This window comes from Talpa europaea (assembly GCF_964194135.1).
Source record: "Talpa europaea genome assembly, chromosome: 8".
NCBI lineage: Eukaryota > Metazoa > Chordata > Mammalia > Eulipotyphla > Talpidae > Talpa > Talpa europaea.
In genome coordinates, this window is record NC_140075.1 from 88,773,685 (window position 1) to 88,794,758 (window position 21,074).

The 21,074-nt window shown below is 40.1% G+C and overlaps 1 protein-coding gene across 1 annotated transcript; it reads left to right on the forward strand.

Annotated features, from left to right (window-relative positions):
- The first annotated feature begins 6,253 nt into the window (after window positions 1-6,253).
- Window positions 6,254-16,876, forward strand: LOC311175822 (JNK1/MAPK8-associated membrane protein-like). The gene is made up of 5 exons (XM_084240955.1): window positions 6,254-6,330; window positions 10,182-10,388; window positions 10,751-10,932; window positions 14,905-14,981; window positions 16,633-16,876. Exons 1-5 carry the CDS (start codon window positions 6,269-6,271, stop codon window positions 16,849-16,851), a joined length of 747 nt encoding a protein of 248 aa, XP_084097081.1. The 5' UTR covers window positions 6,254-6,268; the 3' UTR covers window positions 16,852-16,876.
- Window positions 16,877-21,074: the final 4,198 nt, after the last annotated feature.

Below are 21,074 nucleotides of genomic sequence, written 5' to 3' on the forward strand. Positions count from 1 at the left end.
AGGAATTTTACGCCCACTCTGAAACTGGGAAAGTTTAATCGAATGCTTAATTGTTGCCAAATGTTGTGCTGTCTTATATGATTGATCATGTTAGCAAATGAGCTGTACCTAGGAAACTAATTGTTCTTAAGGTTACCAGAGAAATGCCCTTTAGGTGTGAGACCTAGGGAGTCTTTACATGTTCACGAGAAAATATGTATTGATTGTCTCCGTTCTGCCTCAATGCTTACACTGATGTAATCCCACTGCTCGCCTTAAGGTATAAATAAAGAACCGCTGAGACCCTCAGTAGGAGATACTTGCACCAAAGAAGGTGTTCTGTGTCTGCTTCACTCCTACCTCGCTCCACTTCCCCTCAGCCCTCCGAAAAAACTGTCACTGACGCCGTCCTCTCCTTTCTGAGATCCCTGACACGACTCCTAGCTGGAGCTGGTCTCCAGCAGTAGAGGATGCACCAGAAAGAGTGGCGGTCAGAACTGGTGGATCTACTGAAATACCCTGGTGAGGGGAGCAGCGAGTGAGACCTGAGAGGTCTGCTGCCCCCTTATGCCCTTATGCGCTGCTCCTGGCGGGTGGGGGATCCACCTCTTACTGCAGCGGCTGGCAAGAGCTTGATGGCGCTTTCTTTAACTCCTGCGCCCCCAGGGAGGCCCCGTGGGGGTCTTTTCTGCTTGACTCTTATGCTTTGGATTTCATGTCTGTGCATTTCTTTATTTCTTTCTTTATTTCCCTCATGGCTGCTGATCAGTTTCTTGGAAGAACGCCTCTCAAAGCCACACAATGACACTCACCTCCCATTGTTTTTGTTTTAAGCATACTAAATCCCTATGGAAGTTATGCAAAAACAGACACTGACTTTTTCTCAGCTCCTTGGAATGGGAGAAGACATGCCTGTCAAACAAAGGGGGAACTGCAGGAGATGGGGGAGACCGACTTGTTCATTCCTCCCTGAAGATACTGGTGACTTGTAACTGCATCAGATCCGCTCCAGCAGCTCAACCCAAAACCTCACATTCATAATAAAACACTTTGTTAGCTACATGTTTCCTCCTTTATTTTTTTTAGATTTATTTCTTTATGCACACAAGAACTGGGGTACAGGTCAAAGGTGTGGGGCTGTGAGAGGATTCCCCAGAGACAGAGTAGGGAGCAGAACTGGTGGATGGACTGAAATCCATGGCTGAGGGGAGCACATGGAACACCCAGTAGGTCTGCTGCGCCCTGTGGGCTGCTCCTGGCCGGCACGGGTGGAACTCATCCTGCAGGGACTGGCCAGAGGTGGAGATCTCCATTTGTACCACCCCTCCCCCCCAGGGCCCCTGGGAGGCCCATGAACATGATCTGAAATGATCCCCAGGTCTCATGATGATGCTGAGCACGACCTGAGCTTTATGAGAGATGGTGCTGTCATTGGAATGGAGAGACCTAGCTCAGGGCAGGGTCCCAAAGAGAAAAGGACTATATCAGGGCGGTCTCTGCACTGGTTCGGGGCAGTACTCCCACTGCCCACATGTGCCTATGCAGGTGCCTCTTCTCACCAATGCTCTCCCTCTGCAAGGCAGCAGCCTCCTGCTTGCCAGGGACCTGAACCATGCCAAAACTTCTCTTCACTGACCTCCCTCAGCAGAAGCAGCTCTTCTCAAGGCCGCCTGCCTGCAACCATGCAGGCCTCTCTCAGCAAACCTGTCCCTTTTCCTTTCCCTAATAAACCTGTTCTTTAAATATAACTAACATCTCCGTCTCATGGAGAAACTTGCCTGGGGAACTCGCTGCGTGCCGCTTAAGGGGAGCTCTGATGAAAGCTTTCCCAGAGTGAACCCAAGGATCCTGCAACTCCAAAAACCCCATCATATGGTGCTCAACATTGGTTTTTCACAGCATCGGTAAGATTTCTCCAGTTTTCTCTATGTTCATGCTATTAAAGCCTCCTTTTCTGAGAGGAGTTGGTGTTCAGCGACTATTTGGCTGTCCTACATGGACTGAGGGGCCCAGGCCAACGCTACTCTTTGATTTTAAGTGGCCAAACCTCAGATCCCAGAACAAGTACAGTGGGCAGAAGAGCACAGCCAGATCCCACCCCAGCACCACAGCCTAGAGACCCAGGAAAGCAAGCACCCCTGGGACACAGTCCCTTTGCCTTTGTGTGCTAGTTCACAGTTCTGTAGGGCATCATGGTTGAGGAAACTGGGGCTCAGGATGCTGCTGAGCTGCTTGAAGACCCCTCTGGAGTGTGGAGGGGGAGTGAGACCCAGGCAGAGTAGAAGCCTGGCCCCCCACGGCCTGCCCTGCATAGGAGGAGACTCCAGGCTGAAGCCTGCATTGTGGGTTGGAACCCAGATTGTGTGAAGCCAGAGTTGGTGATTTTTCTGATGCACCAACCATGACAGCGAGAGCAGGCGCTGGCAACCTCAGCCCCTCAAATCAGCTCTGCCCACTCCCTGTTTCTATACAGCTGTGAACTTTATAAGAATGGCTTTTACACTTTTTAAAAAAAGATTTATTTACTTACACAAGAACTGGGGTACAGATGAGATGTGCGGGAGGGTGAGAGGATTCACCAGAGAGAGAGAGAGCAGGGTACAGAACAGGCAGACGGATGGAAATACACTGCTGAGGGGAGCAGCGGTCGAGGCAGGAGAGGTTTGCACGCCATGTCCATCTGTCTCAGAATAAATGAAGAGTGTTCACGGTGCTCTAGGTTCATAATGGCTGGCTGTTGTGGCAAACATCACAATGTCAATACCTGCTCATAAGCAAAAACACAAATATTGGTGGTTGGTTCTTCACTATAGGCATTTTTTCCATCTGTTTAAATAAAATTCCATACAAAAAGGCAAGACCTTCGCTTTCAGGATGATGGATTTTAAACTGTAAATTACCAAAAAAAAAAAAATCAACCACATGTAAAATAAATACTTTGATTCAAATTTACTATCATAAATGCTGGCAGTTGCAGTGATTTAGACTTAGCTTTTAATTAATTGCAAAAGATCAGGGGCGAGTTATTGCGGTGCACGGATTCCAGCCCCGAGACCAGCAGTGCAGTTAGTTGAGTCCCGGTCTGAGCCCCGCCGGGGCGGGGAGGGTCCCGCGTTACCTGTGACCAGCGCGAAACAAACGCACCAGGCCGCGATTGCGGCCGCCCTCGCACTCCACGAAGGCGGCCACCAGCCCGCACGGGCAGTGGATGTTGACGCGGCCTCCGGGCCCCGGGCGAGCTTCCGTCCCGGCGTCCACACTCGCGCCGCGCGCGGGAGGCGGGACGCGCCGCAGCCGGGCGGGCGGCGCTTCGGAGGCGTCACCGGGAAGCTCGGGGGCGGGGTTTCTGGCGGTTGCCGGGTTACCAGGAGGCGGGGCCGCTGGCGCGGCGGGGGCCCGGATGTCCGGGCGCGGAGGCGGCGTCGGCCCGAGCCCAGCCCGAGCGCCTCCGGGCGCGCCTGCCGCGGCCGATGGGTGAGTGTCGCCGGGACCCCGGGCGGCGCTGGTCTCGGTCCCGGCCTCCGCCTCCGCCCCACGCTGCGGGCTCCGGGCTCGGCCCTGCGGGTAGCGCCGCGTCCTGGGCCCTGCCCCGCTTACCGTCGGGCGGGGCGCGGGGCTCCTCCCGCGGCGGCGGGTCCCGGCTGCGGACGCCCTGCGGGGGGCGCGCTCGCGCGCCCCGGGAACGGGGAGGCCTTTGTCGTCTTCCAGATGTCGCCTCAGCGGCTTTGCTGGACGTGCGCGTTGGGAAGCGCGGAAAGCCGGTCGGGACGCGGGGGCTCGTCGCGGCCCCCTGCGGGCGGGGGCGCCGGCCTCCCGGGGTGCGGGGCCCGCGGACGGGCGAGGCCCCGCCCCAGAGCGCGCTTGCGACCGGGGCTTGCGGGCACCGGAGGCGGCGAGAGGGAGAGTGACTGGGGGTCAGGCTGTTCTTAGGGTTACTTGGCTTTTGCCTTCCGTTCCCCACAGTGGTTTGCAGGCCTTGGGTTTTGAGAAACTTCACTTGCATTGGCCTGTGTTCTTACTAAGCCTCTACTGGATGCAGAGCCCGTGGGGTAGCTCTCAATTCTTTTAACTTCTGCCTTCTCAAAAAATCTGAAACAATTCTTTTTCACTTACTGAGGTAGTACACTGTGAATACAGCTGGTTTAAGTGCGCGCCACATTAAGGAAAGACGCCCATGGATTTACAAATAGGCCAGAAATCAGGTAGAGGGAGCATATTTGAGACTGGGCGGGAATGGTCACAGGGCAGGATCTCTATGATCCGAGCAGATGGAGTAGAGGGGGAGTCCTGGAGCCCTCAGTGGCTTTTGCAGGCTTTTATTGGGATTTACCAGGTACACAGCAGGCAGGGGTGCTGGGAGGCTGGGAGGCCTCCCAGCAAGTCTTCACTCTGTCTGGGCTCTCCAGCGTCCTCTGGTGGTAGTGTTCTCTGCTGCTCTCGTGGTACTGCTGGCGTCCCGTGTCGCCACCCTTATAAGCTCTCTCAGCCCAGCTGAATCCCATATCTACATATGCCCACACCCTACTCCAGGTGCCCCCCATCAGGCATGCATTCAGGACCGCAGATCCATCATCAATCCTAATGGCAGGAGGGCAGAAAAGCCTGATTATCATTTACCCTACAGGGCTATTTCTGTTTTTCCTCAGCAGCACAAAGGGAAAGTAATAAAAAAAATTTTTGCTCACTGAAAAGTGAAAGGGCATTGTGGGCCAGGCGATCTAGATTGTGAATCATGAAGAATTTGGGAAATGATTGCCCTATAGCGGTTCCTAACCAGTGGAATCCAATGCTCAGTATATGTTTTTTGAAGGAATCAATCAACTAGATGCCACTGAAAACAACAACAACAACAACAAAAAACCCTCCTTTAATGACTTGTTTTGTTGAAGTTAAAGGCAGTCATGGTAAAGAACAGCTGCATTTAAATTTTCGCCAAGCCTTGAGATTAGGGGCTTGATTCTGAGAGAGTGTTTCCTGATTACTGGTCACAGCCTTGACAGCTTCATGAAATGTGGCAAGCTTTTCATAGCGGTGAACTTAAAGTTAAAAACTGCCCCTTTTAAAATTATGTCCTTTCTGCTTTTCTGGCATTATAATGTATTCTGTTATGAATGAAAGTGGTAATAGATTGTAAGTGATAATAGATTGTGTGTGTGTGTGTGTGTGTGTTCACGTAATGTCCTGATTGGGCAAAATAAAAGGTGGCCATTCTCTATTAGTCTTTAATTTTAGAAAATGGAAATTCAGAGGTTGAGGTTAGCTGATCAAGAGTGAGTAGCTAGAGCCGTTGGTGTCTACCAGGATAGGCTGAGTTCTGGGGCTAGTCCCGCTCTACTGGTTGAGGATCTTAATCTTAAGAAGCATATTAACAAGATTCCAGTGTAAATCTGCGGCTGTCACAGTGTAAAAGGAGAAACTTAAATTTTAAACTAAATGTATCAAGCCTTTTGTCTAATATGTAACCTTTTTCATTGAACTGTGTTAAAATGTTTATGCTAGTGCTTCAGCTATTGTATTATTTAATACCATAAAAGATGTGACCATACTGACATTTGTTTTTAAAAAGCGGTCGATATTCAACCAGCATGCCTTGGACTTTATTGTGGGAAGACCCTGTTATCTAAAAATGGCTCAACTGAAATATATGGAGAGTGTGGGGTAAGTCTTTAAGTTTCTTTGTTATTTCATTTGCAAAATCTTTTTGCTTTTGAGATCATTTCACATGTATAATACTTTTTTCCCTCACTCTCATTAATGTATAAGAAAATAGGGAGGCATTAATAGTTTGTTGTATTGATTGTAATCTTTTTTTGATTGTTATTTTTTAAAAACATCTTACAAGTTCATAATTAGTTTTTATTGCTATATTACAATGACTTGGACATCCAAGAAAATTGACATTATAACTTGAATGTTTCTCTGCATTTATTTTTATAGTGTTAATAAGTAGGTTTTTCATTTAATGTTAATTATTTTAGTAGTTTAGTAAAAGGAATTCTTTAAGAGCATTCTACAGTTATAGAAAAATATGTTGTAGATTTCTTTTTGTTTTACTTAGGTTTCCTTTTTTATTTCTAAAAGATGCACCTGTAAACAGACATTTGAACTGGTGTCTTATAGAATAATTGGGAGGTGTTAATGTTCTCAAATAATGTGTGTACATAAGCAATGGAAATACTGTTTATTTTATATTTAGGTGTGTCCAAGAGGACAGAGAACAAATGCACAGAAATATTGTCAGCCTTGCACAGAGTATCCAGAACTTTATGATTGGCTCTATCTTGGATTTATGGCTATGCTTCCTCTTGTTTTACATTGGTTCTTCATTGAATGGTACTCGGGGAAAAAGAGGTTAGCATTTTCTATGACTGTGTCTCGCTGGACTGTTGGTGACGTAATTATCATTGAGAACTTATCAACAAGTATACTTCTTCTATTGTGTTAAAAGTAGTTAATTTATTTTTGCTTTTTATTTTGAGTGTGACAAGAAAACTTAATGGTAGCGCATGCTTCAGGGTAGGACATAAAAAATTAACCAATGTGGTTTATAGTCATAATCTTGCAGAAATGACAAATGTATACACAACTAATTACAATGTAAGTCAGTCTTAAACGTATATAAACAATATGTGTATAGAAGAGTTATAAACACAGTGCTCGGGGATTACAAAGAATGAAACAGATCAGTTGTGCTGGTTGGGATCCAAGAGACTTTTTAAACAAAAAGAAAATTTTACGCAAAAGAGAACAGCATGCAGGTGAGAGTTGTCTGTTGAGTGGGAATGGAAGTAGTCTGGGTGGTCCAGGTATGGATTGCATATAAACGAAAGGTAACAAAAGGAGTGCAGGAAAGGTAGACTGAGGCCAGAATATGACGGTCCTTCGTAAGGATGTGAACTTTATTCTGTGGGAAACAAGGAGCCACATTCTACCTTTATACATGCAGTCATCATACTGTCTTACAGGGCCTCTTTAACTCAGAATATTTCTTGCGTCAGGTCCTTTCACTAAACTCTTCTCTACCTTAAATCCTCTCTTCTCTGAGTGGAACTTTCTACCTTGCTGCTGTTTGTCCTTCAGATTTTAGTTTAAGTTACACCTACTGATAGATGTATATGCAGATCCAACTCTGTATATATACAGATACATATACAGAATCAGTGCTGTCCCCCTCGGCATGATATCACCCAGTATTGTATGGGGTAGACTAATATTAGTCATGAGTTTCATTTCTGGTATCTTTGCTTTCCCTAGAGCTTATTGTTAAATTTGTTTTTCTTTAAAGCCAGGTCAGAAACAGGTAGAAATTGCATAATTTTATGCAATATGGCCAGAGGCTTTACTTCATATGTAATTTACTTTTATGTAATTTATAGCTTTCTTCATATGTAATTTACTTTTATGTAATTTATACTTTTCAGTATATTTACTCAGTCATCTTTAGGGATATTTGCAGTGTTCCAGGTGCTGTAATTCAGAGAGAACTAAAATATGGATACTCACAATTGATGGATGAGTAGACAAATCCTCACACTATGTGTGAGGTTCTATAGTAGAGGCATGAGGCAAAGACTTCATAATCCATGATTACCAAATAAAAATAGAAGACATGTACAGAGTTTTAATACTGGCATGAAGAAGCTAATTTTGCCTTCTCACAGAAGAAAAAAACTAAGTTGGAGTTTGAAAAATGAGTAGTTTTTGATAGAATTAAAAAAGTGTCAAACATCAGGAATAAGATGTGCAGAAGTATAAGGCAGAAAATTACACAATATAATAAAGAAATGAGGGCTGAGGTAATAGGGATTAAATGAGGCTAGAATATGGAGAGAGTTGGGGCTGGGAGAGTCTGAGGGAATATTCATAAAACATGGTGATAACCTCAGAGCTGTATCTGAAGAGGCAGTTTACCTGATAGGTGACATATGTTTTAATAAAGTAATGGCAAGAAATGATGAGGTTGGCATTTTGTATCTACAAAATACAAATTCTAAAAGGAGGCAAAAGATCAGATTACATAATATGAATGTATGTTTATGTATTCAGTGTTTCCATCTGTATAAAATGCTACAGGAGTTCTGTTTCAAACAGCATGGGCTAATTTGTCCTTCTAATTTGACCCTCCTTCAGGAAACAATATCTGAAAAAGACACACTAATTAAGATATTGTTCATCTCTCTGGAGGTAGTGGAGATCTAGATTTCTTCTCTTTCAGAAAACAAACAACTCTACCTTCACCGTAGGCCAGAGTAACAAAGTAGGCATTAGGGATGGAGAGTTGCTTGAGATGTAGCAGCATTGCAGTCTGGATTCTGAATCTTGGGCACCCAGCACTGAACACTACCTCAGATTGCTGTGGAAGCCCAGGAAAATGGTGGTTGATGAGTTTTGGTGAAAGAAGCAAATTCTCTTTCCTGAAAAGCTTTCCTGTTCTCAATTTCCTGACCCACAAGACACTTGCACATTATGATCTGTTAAAGAGCTCATAATCCTTGATTACCAAATAAAAATAAGCATGACTGAGAGTTGATAAACACAACAATTACACAACAGTTTATATGTGTTCCCAAAGGACCAAAGATAATGGGTGTTCAGCTATAGAATATATAACTGCTACTTATATAAATTTTAAAGATATAAAGGATGCACTCACACAATCTCCACTCAATAAGAGATTAAGATGAATGAATAAGAGATATGATCAGGAAAAAAAAGGAACTTCCTAGAAGTGAAAATTCATATTTGCTAAAATAAAAAAAAAGTCATCAGATAAACAACTAAAAATAGATTTCATGAGTTAGAAAAAAATGTAAAGAAAGAACAGTACAACACAGAGAAAAGAAAACATGAAATATGAGACAGGAAACATGGCATGAGAAGTTGCAATATGTTTCTGTAATATCCACAGGGAGCCCTCCCAGATTCAATGAAATGTTCAGGCTCTGTAGCCTAAGCCCCAGTCTACTCAGGAACACAGCTTGCCAGCAGGGCAGCATAAAACATTTCTTGTCAGGAGTAGCTATTGAAGCATATCAGCTCAGGCACAAGGATATGAGATCCACACTGAGTGAGTGTGGGAGTTATCCAGGCCAAAGTCTTATGCAAAAGGAACCATTTTCTACTGTGTAGGAATCACTTCCAGGTTCCTGCAAGGGACAAAGGGACAGTCCAGTTACAAGAATCACTGAAAGAAAAACCAATCCATGGCTTCCCCATCAGGTATTTATAGTTAATTTATAATTCCTGCTGGCTTCAGATTTTACAGAAGTACGATAAACAGATGTACCAGATTGTTTCTTTGCAAAGTAAAACACATTCCAAGCAGAATAAATTAAAAGAGATTGCCACTTACACTCATTACAATTAAACTGTGGAACACCAAAGACAACACAGAAGCCACATGGTGCTCCGGTCAATAGTCTCACATTGTGCTCACAGCCCAGAGCCTTAGTCCTGTTGAATACTGCAGTGCCTGGATAAGTGCCTCCCAAATCAAAAACTAGGGTGCAGGACAGACTCAGTAGAGGAGCCCAGTCAAACCACAAAATAGAAATAGTCAAGCTGCTAAGTTTTGGTATAGTTTGCTGTGCAGTGATAGATGACAGAAACATTGCTTAAGAACCCAGAAACTTTGAAGACTAGACATTAGAAATAATAAGAGCTTAGTAAAGAGGGTGACTGTGAGATCAGTATACAAACTCATTTACCTTCCTGTATTCCATTTCTAGCATCATAAATAGTGTGGGGTAACTAACACCAAAGTAACTAATCTGTGGTGGATTTATATTGTGGTACTTGGCAAAGTAACTGTAAAGTTTATGGGGCATTGGAAAGGTCCCCACTGAAACCAGTACCACTGAAGAGGTAGAAGAATGCATGAACTATTCAGAACTATTGTCATGGTCTGTTGTGTCAGGGAGAGATAAAAGGACCACAGAAGGAAACTGAGAACCTAAAGGCAGACCAGTTATCTCTGAAACTACCTGGCAGAAGTGCCAGTGTTACTTGGGATGAGTGTCCTTTTCTAGTAAACTAGGTTGAAGTCTTCTCTGTCTTTGTATCTAGTTGGCTTTTGCCAATTTAGAAGATTTTTTTAGTTTCAGTTAAAATTTCTTTTTAGAATTTGCACCTTGAAGCATACAGGTTTTATTTAAAGCCATTTATTGAAATCTGTGGTAATTATGCTTCCTTTGTTTTGCTAGTTCCAGTGCACTTTTCCAGCACATCACAGCATTATTTGAATGCAGTATGGCAGCTATTATCACCTTACTTGTGAGTGATCCAGTTGGTGTTCTCTATATCCATTCATGTCGCGTACTGATGCTTTCTGATTGGTACACAATGCTTTACAACCCAAGTCCAGATTACATCACCACAGTGCACTGTACTCATGAAGCTGTCTACCCACTGTAAGTGTTTGTTTAGACTTCTATTTTATTATGTGATCATATCATTATGATATTATTATTGTGGACAAAGTTTATTGTGTATCCCAGATTGGTTTGCTTTGATAAATTTCAGCAACTAAACTTGCTGATTGAAGGGCATGAACATTTTTAGGATTTTTGATACCCGTTTCCAAACTTCCTCCTGGAAAAGTACCAGCATGTCCTTCCTGTTAGTGTGTGTGAGTCTTGACCAATCCTCCTCTAGTCTGAATACTCAATAAACCTAACATACTTTTTAGACCTTTTAGTAGCTTTGATTTAAAGATGATCAATGATAGTTACTTTAAAGCATATTTTTAATGTTCAAATTTCTTATTTTATAGGTACACCATTGTATTTATCTACTATGCATTCTGCTTGGTATTAATGATGCTGCTCCGACCTCTTCTGGTAAAGAAGATTGCCTGTGGGTTAGGGAAGTCTGATCGATTTAAAAGTATTTATGCTGCTCTTTACTTCTTCCCAATTTTAACCGTACTTCAGGCAGTTGGTGGAGGCCTTTTATGTAAGTTTATGGGATAAAGTGGGTAAAATACAGTTATCATTACATGTGTTTTTTTAGTATAATTTTAGAACTTTTTAAAATAGTTTTTCAGTCCTTGAAAGTAAGCCCTTATATATATATTTGCTAAAAGTCTTTTTTTTTTTTTTTTTTTTTGCATAGAAGAACTGGGGTGTAAGCCAAAGGTGTATGTGTGTGGGTTGGGGGAGGGTGAGAGGATTCACCAGAGACTAAGTGGGGAGCAAAACAGGCAGATTTACTGAAACACACTGCTAAGGGGCGCAGCAGGTGAGACAGGAGAGGTCTGCTGCACCATATGTGGGTTAGCTTCCTGGCCAGGGATCAAACTCAGGCCATAGTGGTAATAGCTCTGAGACTTAATCCCTAGGCCACCAGGGAGGCCCTAGTCTTATTTTTATGAATTACAGCTTTCTTGGAATGAAATGGAATTTTCAAGAAATCAGTGGCAGCTAATGAGAACTGATTTCTATTTATAGACTACCTTGTATTTGCAGCTTTTAATCTAAATAGGAAGATTTTAAAAGCCTAAACATAAATTTTAAAACAAAAACTAGTTTTTGCATATAGTATATAGAAATTTTTCATGATATTATGTACTGTTTTCCATTAAGTTAGGCCTTAAATTTCCAAATTCGTTTATGAAAACATTTTGGGTACAGTTAAAAAAAAACCCTCAATATACTCTTTATTTTAATATATCCATTAATCAGTAACCATTTAGGTTGAACTGCAATGCAAAAGAATTAAAAAGACGTTAAGACACATATAATAAGCTATAAATAGTTGAGAGAACATAGTATGTATGGTGTTTGTTTGAATATGGGCCATTGAACAATGCAAGGATATTTGTACCATCTTTTAAATGAAGCCTGCCAGGCTGCAGAGGGCAAGCCTTCTGGCCTAAAGATACTGTCAAAATTCAACAACACCATGCAAGTAATGTAGCTTGATAATGACTTTGGTTCAATGTAAGGGCAAAGTTGAGGGTAAGGCCAAGGGAAAGGTAATTGGAGACTAGTATGTTATTCCCTTATGTTCTGGTGTAATCTTAGGTGTATTGCTTCATTTGTCTTGCATGGTACTTGAAAATCTAGTTTTTCTATCTCCTGTCATTCCCCTGTTTTCTTGGATTTGGTCAACCCGTTTTTTACCTGTCTGGCTGGTTTTTATAAGCGTTTGACATTGCTGTTCTTGCTCTGGGGAGTAGAGACCTATACTGAAAGGGATCTGAGGCAGAAGAGTGACATAATCAGCTTTATGTTTTAGGAACATAACTTGGTAGCAGTGTAGTAGATGGATTGCCCTGAAGATGAGAACCTGGAGTAGCAATTATGAGATTATTATAGTAATAAACCAAGCCTAACTGACCCAAAGCAGAGAAGCTCTGGAAATGGACTATCTTGAAGATGTAGGTAGCTAATTAACCCTTTACACTCCGAACCATTTTATGATATTTTGATTTAATTTCTTGTGCCATTTCAAGATAAAACTAATAAATTGCAATGTCCCCTCAGAGGGGACATCCGAGTGATATGCTAGAATTCCGATGTCCCCTGAGAGGGGACAGTGGAGTGCAAAGGGTTAATAAGCCAGGTAACAAATTACAGGGATTGAGGAATAGGAATAAGATGATAACGTAATTTACTGACTTATTAACTAGGAAATGAATATTAGAAACAGCAAATAGGTTGGTCAGTTCAGTTTTAGGTATTCACGGAATATCCAAGAGTACAGGTATTTATGCTAGTCTAAAACTAGGGAGGGCTGTCTAGGCTGGAAAGATTAAGAATTGTCAGCTTTCAAAAATCCTTATGTCTGGACTGTAGGTAGTGTTATTTTTTTTTTTTTTAATAGAGGCATACTTTTATTATTTATTTGTTTTGTTTGTTTGTTTATACATGCACTGGGTACAGTCAGAAGCGCGGGAGGGTGAGAGAATTCACCAGAGCCAGAGCGGGGAGCAGAGCAGGCAGAAGGACCAAAGTACACTGCTGAGGGGAGCAGCGGGCGGCAGGAGAGGTCTGCGCACCATGTGGGACCCTCCTCCGGTGGCCAAGGAGCAGCCGGGGATCGAACCGGTGCCGCAGAGGCTGCGGGCAGCTTCGCAACCCAGCGCTCAACCGCTGCGCCACCGGGGAGGCCCTGTAGGTAGTGTTATTATATGCAGTTGTCTTGGTTATGAAATGGAGGAAACTGAAAAATGCTTTTTCTTTTCCCTCTAAAGACTTATTTATTGATGCATACAAGAACTGGGATACAGGCCAGAAGTGCAGGGTGTGAGGGGAGAGGATTCACCAGAGACACAGAACAGGTAGACTGACTGAAACACACTGCTGAGGGGAGCAGCGGGCAAGACAGGAGAGGTCTATTGCGCCATGTGCGCCTTGTGCGTAGTTTCCTGCCTGGGGTGGGGGATCTAACTCGGTGCTTCATAGTGCTGTGCTTAACCCCTTGTGCCACCAGGGAGGCCCGGAAAATGCCTTTCTACCCTTAAGGTCTTTAGATCATTTTGTTACTAACTCCACTCAGAACAAATTCATAGAGGATCAAGGAGTTATTACTCATCCTCACGAAACGTCAGCTTATGCAGTCTGCTGAAATTAATCACAGAGGGCATCATATCAACTCACTTTAATGATACTGAAAAAAAAATTGATTTGTAGGGGTGTCTTAGTTTAGTCTGCTGTAATAATACCATAGACTGGGTGGTTTACAAGACACCAGCAGATTTGGGGTCTAGCAAGGGCCTGCTTAGTTGATACATGGTATTCCCAGAGCAGAAGGTGAGAGAGCTTGCTAGGATCTTGCTGCTATTCATGTGGACTTTGTCCTCATGACCTAATCACCTCCATATATCATCACATTGGAGGTTATGATTTTAACATGAAGTTATGGGAGAACACAAGCATTGAGTTCATAGCAAGGGAGTATGGAAGTCTGAGATATTTGTTCTCAGGTTTAGTGTGTGAATGTAAAACATTTTAAGAGAAAGGTGTGGGTACTCTGTAAGAAAAAGTTTTTTTTAAAATATTACTATACTTGGGCCTCCCCAGTGGCACAGCAGGTTGAGTGCAGCACTGTGAGGTTGTCCATGGGTTTGATCCTGGCCAGCGAGAATCCCAAATGGTGCCACAGACTTCTCCTGCCTCATCCGCTGCTCCCCTCAGCAGTGTATTTCGGTGCTTCTGCCTGTTCTGCTCCCTGCTCTGTCTCTGGTGAATTCTCTTACCCTCTCTAGCCTCTGGCCTATATCCCAGTGCTTGTATAAATAAATAAATAAATCTTAAAAAAAATATTACTACACTCTTTGAAGTAGACATTTCTAGAAAGTAAGAGCTGAATGATCCATTTATCCTATGATGTATGAACTTTCCTAAATAATACTTAAAGCTGATTACTTTTCTTAACCAAAGTTCCCCATTTGGATCAGAAAATTATTTGAGTGTTTTTCTCATTTCTCCCAAGTTTGGTACATGGATATTCTAGCTGCAGGAAAAAGGTTAATTCTTTATATTCAATGAATGTCATAAGCAGGGGGTCTATTAAAGCTGGGTCAAGTATGGGTTCACATTTTCAAATGGTTGGGGAGAAAATCAGAAAATAGTATTTTTTGACATATGAAAATTATATAAAATTCACTTTTTATTGTCCCTAAAGTTTTATTGGAACATAGATGTGCTCATTTTATTTATGTGTTTGCCTAGTATTCTCACTTCATTTGTGGAGTTGCGTGACTGAGGCAGAGACTGTATGGGCCACAAAGCCTTTAAGCAATTGACTGTCAGGCCCTTTACAAAACATTTGCCAGCCCTTCCTTAAGGTATTAGAACTAAAGTCTCTCATAGAACTGACTGAGAAAGTTTTTGACTGTGGGAAATTCTACTGTTTGAATTTTTTTGTTTCATTCAGAAAACTTGTGTAATTTTCAATATAACACCAATGTTTGCTTTTCAGATTATGCCTTCCCCTACATTATATTAGTATTGTCTTTGGTTACTCTGGCTGTGTACATGTCGGCTTCTGAAATAGAGGTAGGAAATATTTTTTCCTTTGTTAAAGATTTTTTATAATAATTTTGAGAATTGAATAGTAGTGTTATAATATGGTACTAGTGATTGTTTTAGTAACCCGTGGCTAAATGAAGTCACTTAGCTTTTAGTGACATTAAATTTATGAAAGGTTGGATACAGGACTATTTTCTTAGGAAATTAATGAATTAGTTGGGCTCAACTGTCCAGCATGTTGGAGAAAAGTCGTCTTACATTTTTTACCCACATAGGAATAATAATTAAAATATTCAGATTAACACTATTTTGAGAGAATTAAGCTTGTACTTTTACAGTATCAACACTGTCCTTTGTAATTTTCATATCCATCTATTTTGTCCCCAATTTTATTTTCACAGTTGTAGATACTTATTTTGCCCTCTAATATCTAGAATATTTTGGTGATTTAGAAATAACATTAAGTTATATTAGTTGTGATATGTTCATTTTGAAATATACTTTAAAAAAACTTTATTGAGGTAATGCTGGTTTTTAATACTGTATGTTTTAGGGGGTAGAAATACTCTTTCTGTGCCTCTAACATTTTAGTACTTCAATGGAAGGCTAGTGTTAGAAAGAACTTTCGTTTGAGGCTAAACTCCAAAGAAAAGTGTAAAGTGCCTTAGGATTTTTTTTTCCTCCTATGTTTGCTAATCTAGTGTCTATGTTGACTTTTACTGCTCATGACAGTTAAGTGCTTTCTCAATATTTTTAACATAAAAAGTTCAACCCAAAGAAAGTAAGTTGTTAACTATTTTGGAGTGCTTACTATTAACGGTCCTTTTCTATTATATTAGTGAAAGAGTGAGAGGACAAAAATCCTAATGACTTTTAGTAGGGGATAAACCCAGACTATTTTTACAGTATTTTTCCCAATGTTTTAATTTTTATACTATCCCCATTTTTCTCTGTAATCATTTATCAACAATGTAACATACTTCAAAGAAGATGAGCAGATTGGATTTTGCTATTTTTTTCAGTTTTGAAGAAAGAGTTGAGGGGTGAAATTGCATAAAATAAAGTTTTTTAAATTATCGATAACTACTCTGGATACATAAAATAACTTCAAACTTACTTGTTGCTCTGCTCCTGTGAATTTCTCCCATGTAAAATGTTCTGTATGTCAGTTAGGATGCTACACATGAATCAGAAATGGAGACCTGAATCAGGAAGAGACAGTCTAGCTCTAATTGAATTGATGAGGCATTTACAAGAGGTAGTGGGTAGTTAACCTATTGCAAATTACACTTGGTTTTTTATTACACATTTAGATACTACTTTTTATAATTTGGTCCTTTCCATTTCTGCATATTGGAGAACAGATTAAAAGGAATTCAGTAATCACCTGTGACTTCTGCTTCCTTGTAATTATCCAGGCTCCAGTAATAATGGATTAAGGAAGTGGGTGTCTGTACTTCCTATAGACTCAGCTGCTGCTGAGTGCTCTGGTGACTGGAGGAAACCTGGCTTAGCTGTATAGTGGCCAAAATGAGTGAATATTAGGTTCTTTTTAGCTGTGATTCTGAGGTTGTAATTCTGTGTGAAAAGAGACTACTTTAAATTAAAATGTAACAAATAATCTGATTCATTACAATAATCTATGTTTATCTTTTCTTCCTTTCCTAAAATGGTATAGAACTGCTATGATCTTCTGGTCAGAAAGAAGAGACTTATTGTTCTCTTTAGCCACTGGCTACTCCATGCCTATGGAATAATCTCCATTACCAGAGTGGATAAACTCGAGCAAGATTTACCACTTTTGGCTTTGGTACCCACACCAGCACTTTTTTACTTGTTCACTGCAAAATTTACTGAACCTTCACGGATACTCTCAGAAGGAGCCAATGGACACTGAATATAAAATGCCAAAAAAAAAAAAAAAAAAGGAAACCCACCTCAGAAGTGTTCTAGTAAATAGAGAAATGAAGTATATTAGTAACCTGCTGTTATACATGGGAATAAGAGTATATCTTAATGTTTTGTTTTTTGACTTAAACAGACTATGTTTTAATTGTCCATAAAAATAACAGAAATTTCAGACATTTCTCTAAGTCTGAAATTACATAGTATAATACACTATATACTTAGAAAGCATTGTTATACTAGAGGCCTGTTAGGAAGCACTTACCTCTGCAACAATTCGTTTTCTTTAGGGAAAATCATGTTCTTGTGTACCTAGAGATGTGTGGTTTCCATTTCTATTAAGAAAAACTCGAGCATATAATCTGAATTCCTTAGCATTGGCATAATTGTGCATGCCTTCAGTTATAATGTATTATAAGGACAAACATTTGTGGGGTCTGATAGCAAACATGGAAGTAAAATATGTTGTTTTGTTACCTATTTATTTTCACTGACAACAGTATTTTGATCTATTAGAAAAATAGAGCATAACTTATTTAACAGGTTTTCTGTTCATAGGTAGTTTGTTTGAAGACATCTTCAAATTATTACTTTTCTGTAAAAAAAATAAAAAATTTAATCAAGAAATTTCAAGTGTCTGACGTTGGTGTTTTGCCATATTAATTGTGAAAATAATGTAAGACATTAAGTAGTAAGATTAGTGTCTCTTTCCCAAATGAATATACATACTCAAATATGTCCTTTTATATTGCACTTTTAAGGCTATATATACACATACGCTATTTTTTATTGATCCCAAGACACTCTCCCCGCCCCATTGTAACATCTCTGATTTAGGATGCACCTTTAAAATTGATGTCTTCTCAAAGCTCTCCTGAGCAAAAAAAGAATGGAGGCATTACACTCCCAGGCTTAAAGCCATAATAATTAAATTAATAACTATTAATTTAAATTAATAATTAAATTAATAAATAAAAAGCCGTAATAATTAAACAGCATGGTACTGGGACAGACACAAACCAATGGAATCAAATAGAAAATCCAAAGTCAAACATATAGTTAATCTATGACAAGGAATAAAGAATATGCACTGGAACAAGGATAATATAATCTCTTCAATAAATTGTCCTGGGAAAACGGGACCACTGCATGCAAAAGAATGAAACTAAACCACCATCTCACATCATACACAAAAACTAACTCAAAATGGATGAAAGACCTGAAACCACAGAATATATTGAACATAGGCAAAACACCACATGACACATATCACAGAAACATCCTTGAAGACATCCCCCAAAGCAAAGTAACTGAGGGAAAAGATAAACAGCTGAGACTACATCAAACCAAAAAGCTTCCGAACAGCAAAACAGAGTAACCAAAACAAAGTGACACCCTACAGGTTGGGAGAAAATATTGGCACCCTATACAAAAAGTTTATACAACTCAACAAAAACCATTCAGTCAAAAAACGGGCAGAAGAGTTAAACTCTTCTCCAAAGAGAAAATGCTCAACTGCACTTATAACCAGGGAAACGCAAATCAAAACCACAATGAGATACCACCTTACACCAATAAAGATGGCCCACATTAAAAAAAAAAAAAAAAAAAGAGTAAGTGCTGGTGAAGATGTAGAGAAAAAAAGGAATCTTCTTACATTGCTAGTGGGAATGCAAACTGGTCCAAGCACTATGGAAAGCCATGTGGAGAACACTCAAATTATTAAAAATGAGTCTACCACATGACCCAGCAATTCCACTTCTAGGAATCTATCCAAAGGGCACAAAAATATTAATTCAAAAGGAAATCTACACTCCTATATCTATTTTAGCACTGTTTACAATAACTAAAATATGGAAACAACCTAAATGCTCAAAAACAGATGGTTGGATCAAAAAGATGTATATATACACAATGGAATAATACTCAGCAATCAAAAAAGATAAACTCATGCCATCCTCAGCAATATGGATGGAGCTGGAAGGGCATATGCTCAGTAAAATAAGTCAGGAGGAAAAGAAAAATACCAGATGATATATCACAGGAGGAATATAGGGAAACTGAACAAAAGGTAAAAAAAACACAAAAAACCAACCTTGTAGATAACTATAGCTCTGAGGTTTAGCAGGGAAGGGGAAGGAAAGGTGATCAAAACGGGTGGCAAGAGCACAAGGGACCATAGTGAGGGCTCACAGGTGATGTGGGATATTTACAGGGACTACACCGGAAGGGAGAAATCAAATACTGTACAAAAATGAACAGCAATGTAAAAAAAGTACAGTGGGTATATACAGCATATAAGCAGTTTTCCCATGGTTGGTTTTGGATAGGTGTCCTATTTTAATTCTTCGAAGGCTTCAAGAGATTCATGGTGGCAACCATGGACAAAATAAAATTTTTAGCACTTCACCTCCTAATCTATTTATCCATTTGCATTTACATGGCTATTTACTGATTCTGATTTTTGGTGGGGTTGCATGAGTTTGTTATAGCTCAAACTTTTAAGACTTCCTTTGACAGTCACAAAATAAGAAAATGCACTCACGTTTTCTGTCATTTTGTTTATGCCTTTTGAATTCACCTGAAGTTATCTTACTAGATTTTCTTTGTTGATATCTTTTTCATAGTACATTCAGCCTCTGAAACGTGGGTTTTTTTAATCTGGCTCTTTTCCTTCTGTTCTATAGGAATAAAAAGAAAATTAAAATTATATATCTCACACAGGTTTGGGTGGTTATTAGTGCCCATTAAAATCTTAAATTGTCCAAAGAACCTACCATTGGATAGCTGTATAATGGGAGCCCTAACTGGGCCCGGGGTGGGAGGTAGGGTGGTTATGAGTTTGATTATCAAACTTTTATCTTCCGACTATATTTGGAGCCATTTTAGTAATTACTTTCCCAGATGTTCTATTCTTGCAGGAAAAAGGGGGTATACAAAAAGACAAATCATGTAGTAATTATAAATCCTTAAAGAATTTCATGAATACTTAATATGTATCTGCATTTTAAATTTGCCTTAAGACTGAAACAATTCACAACTGTGGTTGCTAATGTTACTAAATAATTTGTTAAAAATTGGTCGTTGAAAGTATAAGAAAACAACCCAAATCCTATAATAGTTTCGCTTTGTTAAATTTTGACTTATGTCTTCGTAGTGCATTACAACTAACTGCTACAGCGTATGGTAATTATTTCACTAACCAGTGCTGGATAGGTGATTTAAAAGTCAAAATATTTTGTTGTTTAATTTGGATCTATTGATAAATGTAACAGTTTACGTAGTTACATATTTGTCTAAAGCCATTGATTTGAAAGAACAGGCTGCACATTGGAGCCATCTTGAAAGATTTCCAAAAGCATGTCTGGAGCCCACCTCCAAAGATTCATGGTGAATTAGTCTGAAGTGCAAGCCAAGCAGAGGGGTTTTAAAAACCTCCAAGTAATTCCAATGTTTGAGAATCACGCTCTAAGCACTCTTCCTAGTTCTGAACAACCTTATTTTTCCCCAAGAGAACACTAGACAATTTCTGGACAAATGATTTTAAAATTACTTCTTACTGAAATTGATTCTGCTTTAATAGCTTTTTTTTTTTAATGTTAACAAACAAAAGAAAGATAATTGCATCAAGTCCCTTTTCAACACAGTAATGAAAAAGAACTTCAACAGGTAAGGATTTTTTTTAACTTTTGAAATACCTTTTGGCCTGATTTCTTCTGTAGAATACACATTAAATTATGATATTTGGCGAGTACATTGTTTATATGTAACCTAGTATATAGCATAATACTAAAGGATTTTGGAAATTTCAAGACAAAAATCTGTTTATTTTAAAAAAATAATCTCTACTCAGATGCCATTATTTGGCAATACACTAAAAATTAGTTATTTAGTTATTTAGTTATTTGGCAATACACTAAAAATTGGTTACCTTTTGTTTTTAAGAAAAAAAGTAGTAAATTTGTCTTCAGGACAAAGTCTGGCATTTCAGTTCTGACAAGCCTGTCCCCCACCTTGCCAATGGGTATTCCCAGCAATTGGTATTTCCAGCAGGTTACTTAGCCATGCTACTGCAGTTTTTTTCTTTTCTTTTTTTTTTTAAGAATTATGCAGACAAGAACTGGGGTACAGTCCAGAGGTGTTGGGGAGAGTGAGAGGATTCACCAGAGACAGAGTGGGGAACAGAACAGGCAGACTGATTGAAGCACATTGCTG

Excerpts from the sequence above, each read along its gene's own strand:
- LOC311175822 (XM_084240955.1), top strand. The coding sequence starts at position 6,269 with ATGGCTATGCTTCCTCTTGTTTTACATTGGTTCTTCATTGAATGGTAC. Across the intron at positions 10,389-10,750 it reads CATGAAGCTGTCTACCCACT|GTACACCATTGTATTTATCT; the intron begins GTAAGTGTTTGT and ends CTTATTTTATAG. Across the intron at positions 14,982-16,632 it reads TGTCGGCTTCTGAAATAGAG|AACTGCTATGATCTTCTGGT; the intron begins GTAGGAAATATT and ends AAAATGGTATAG.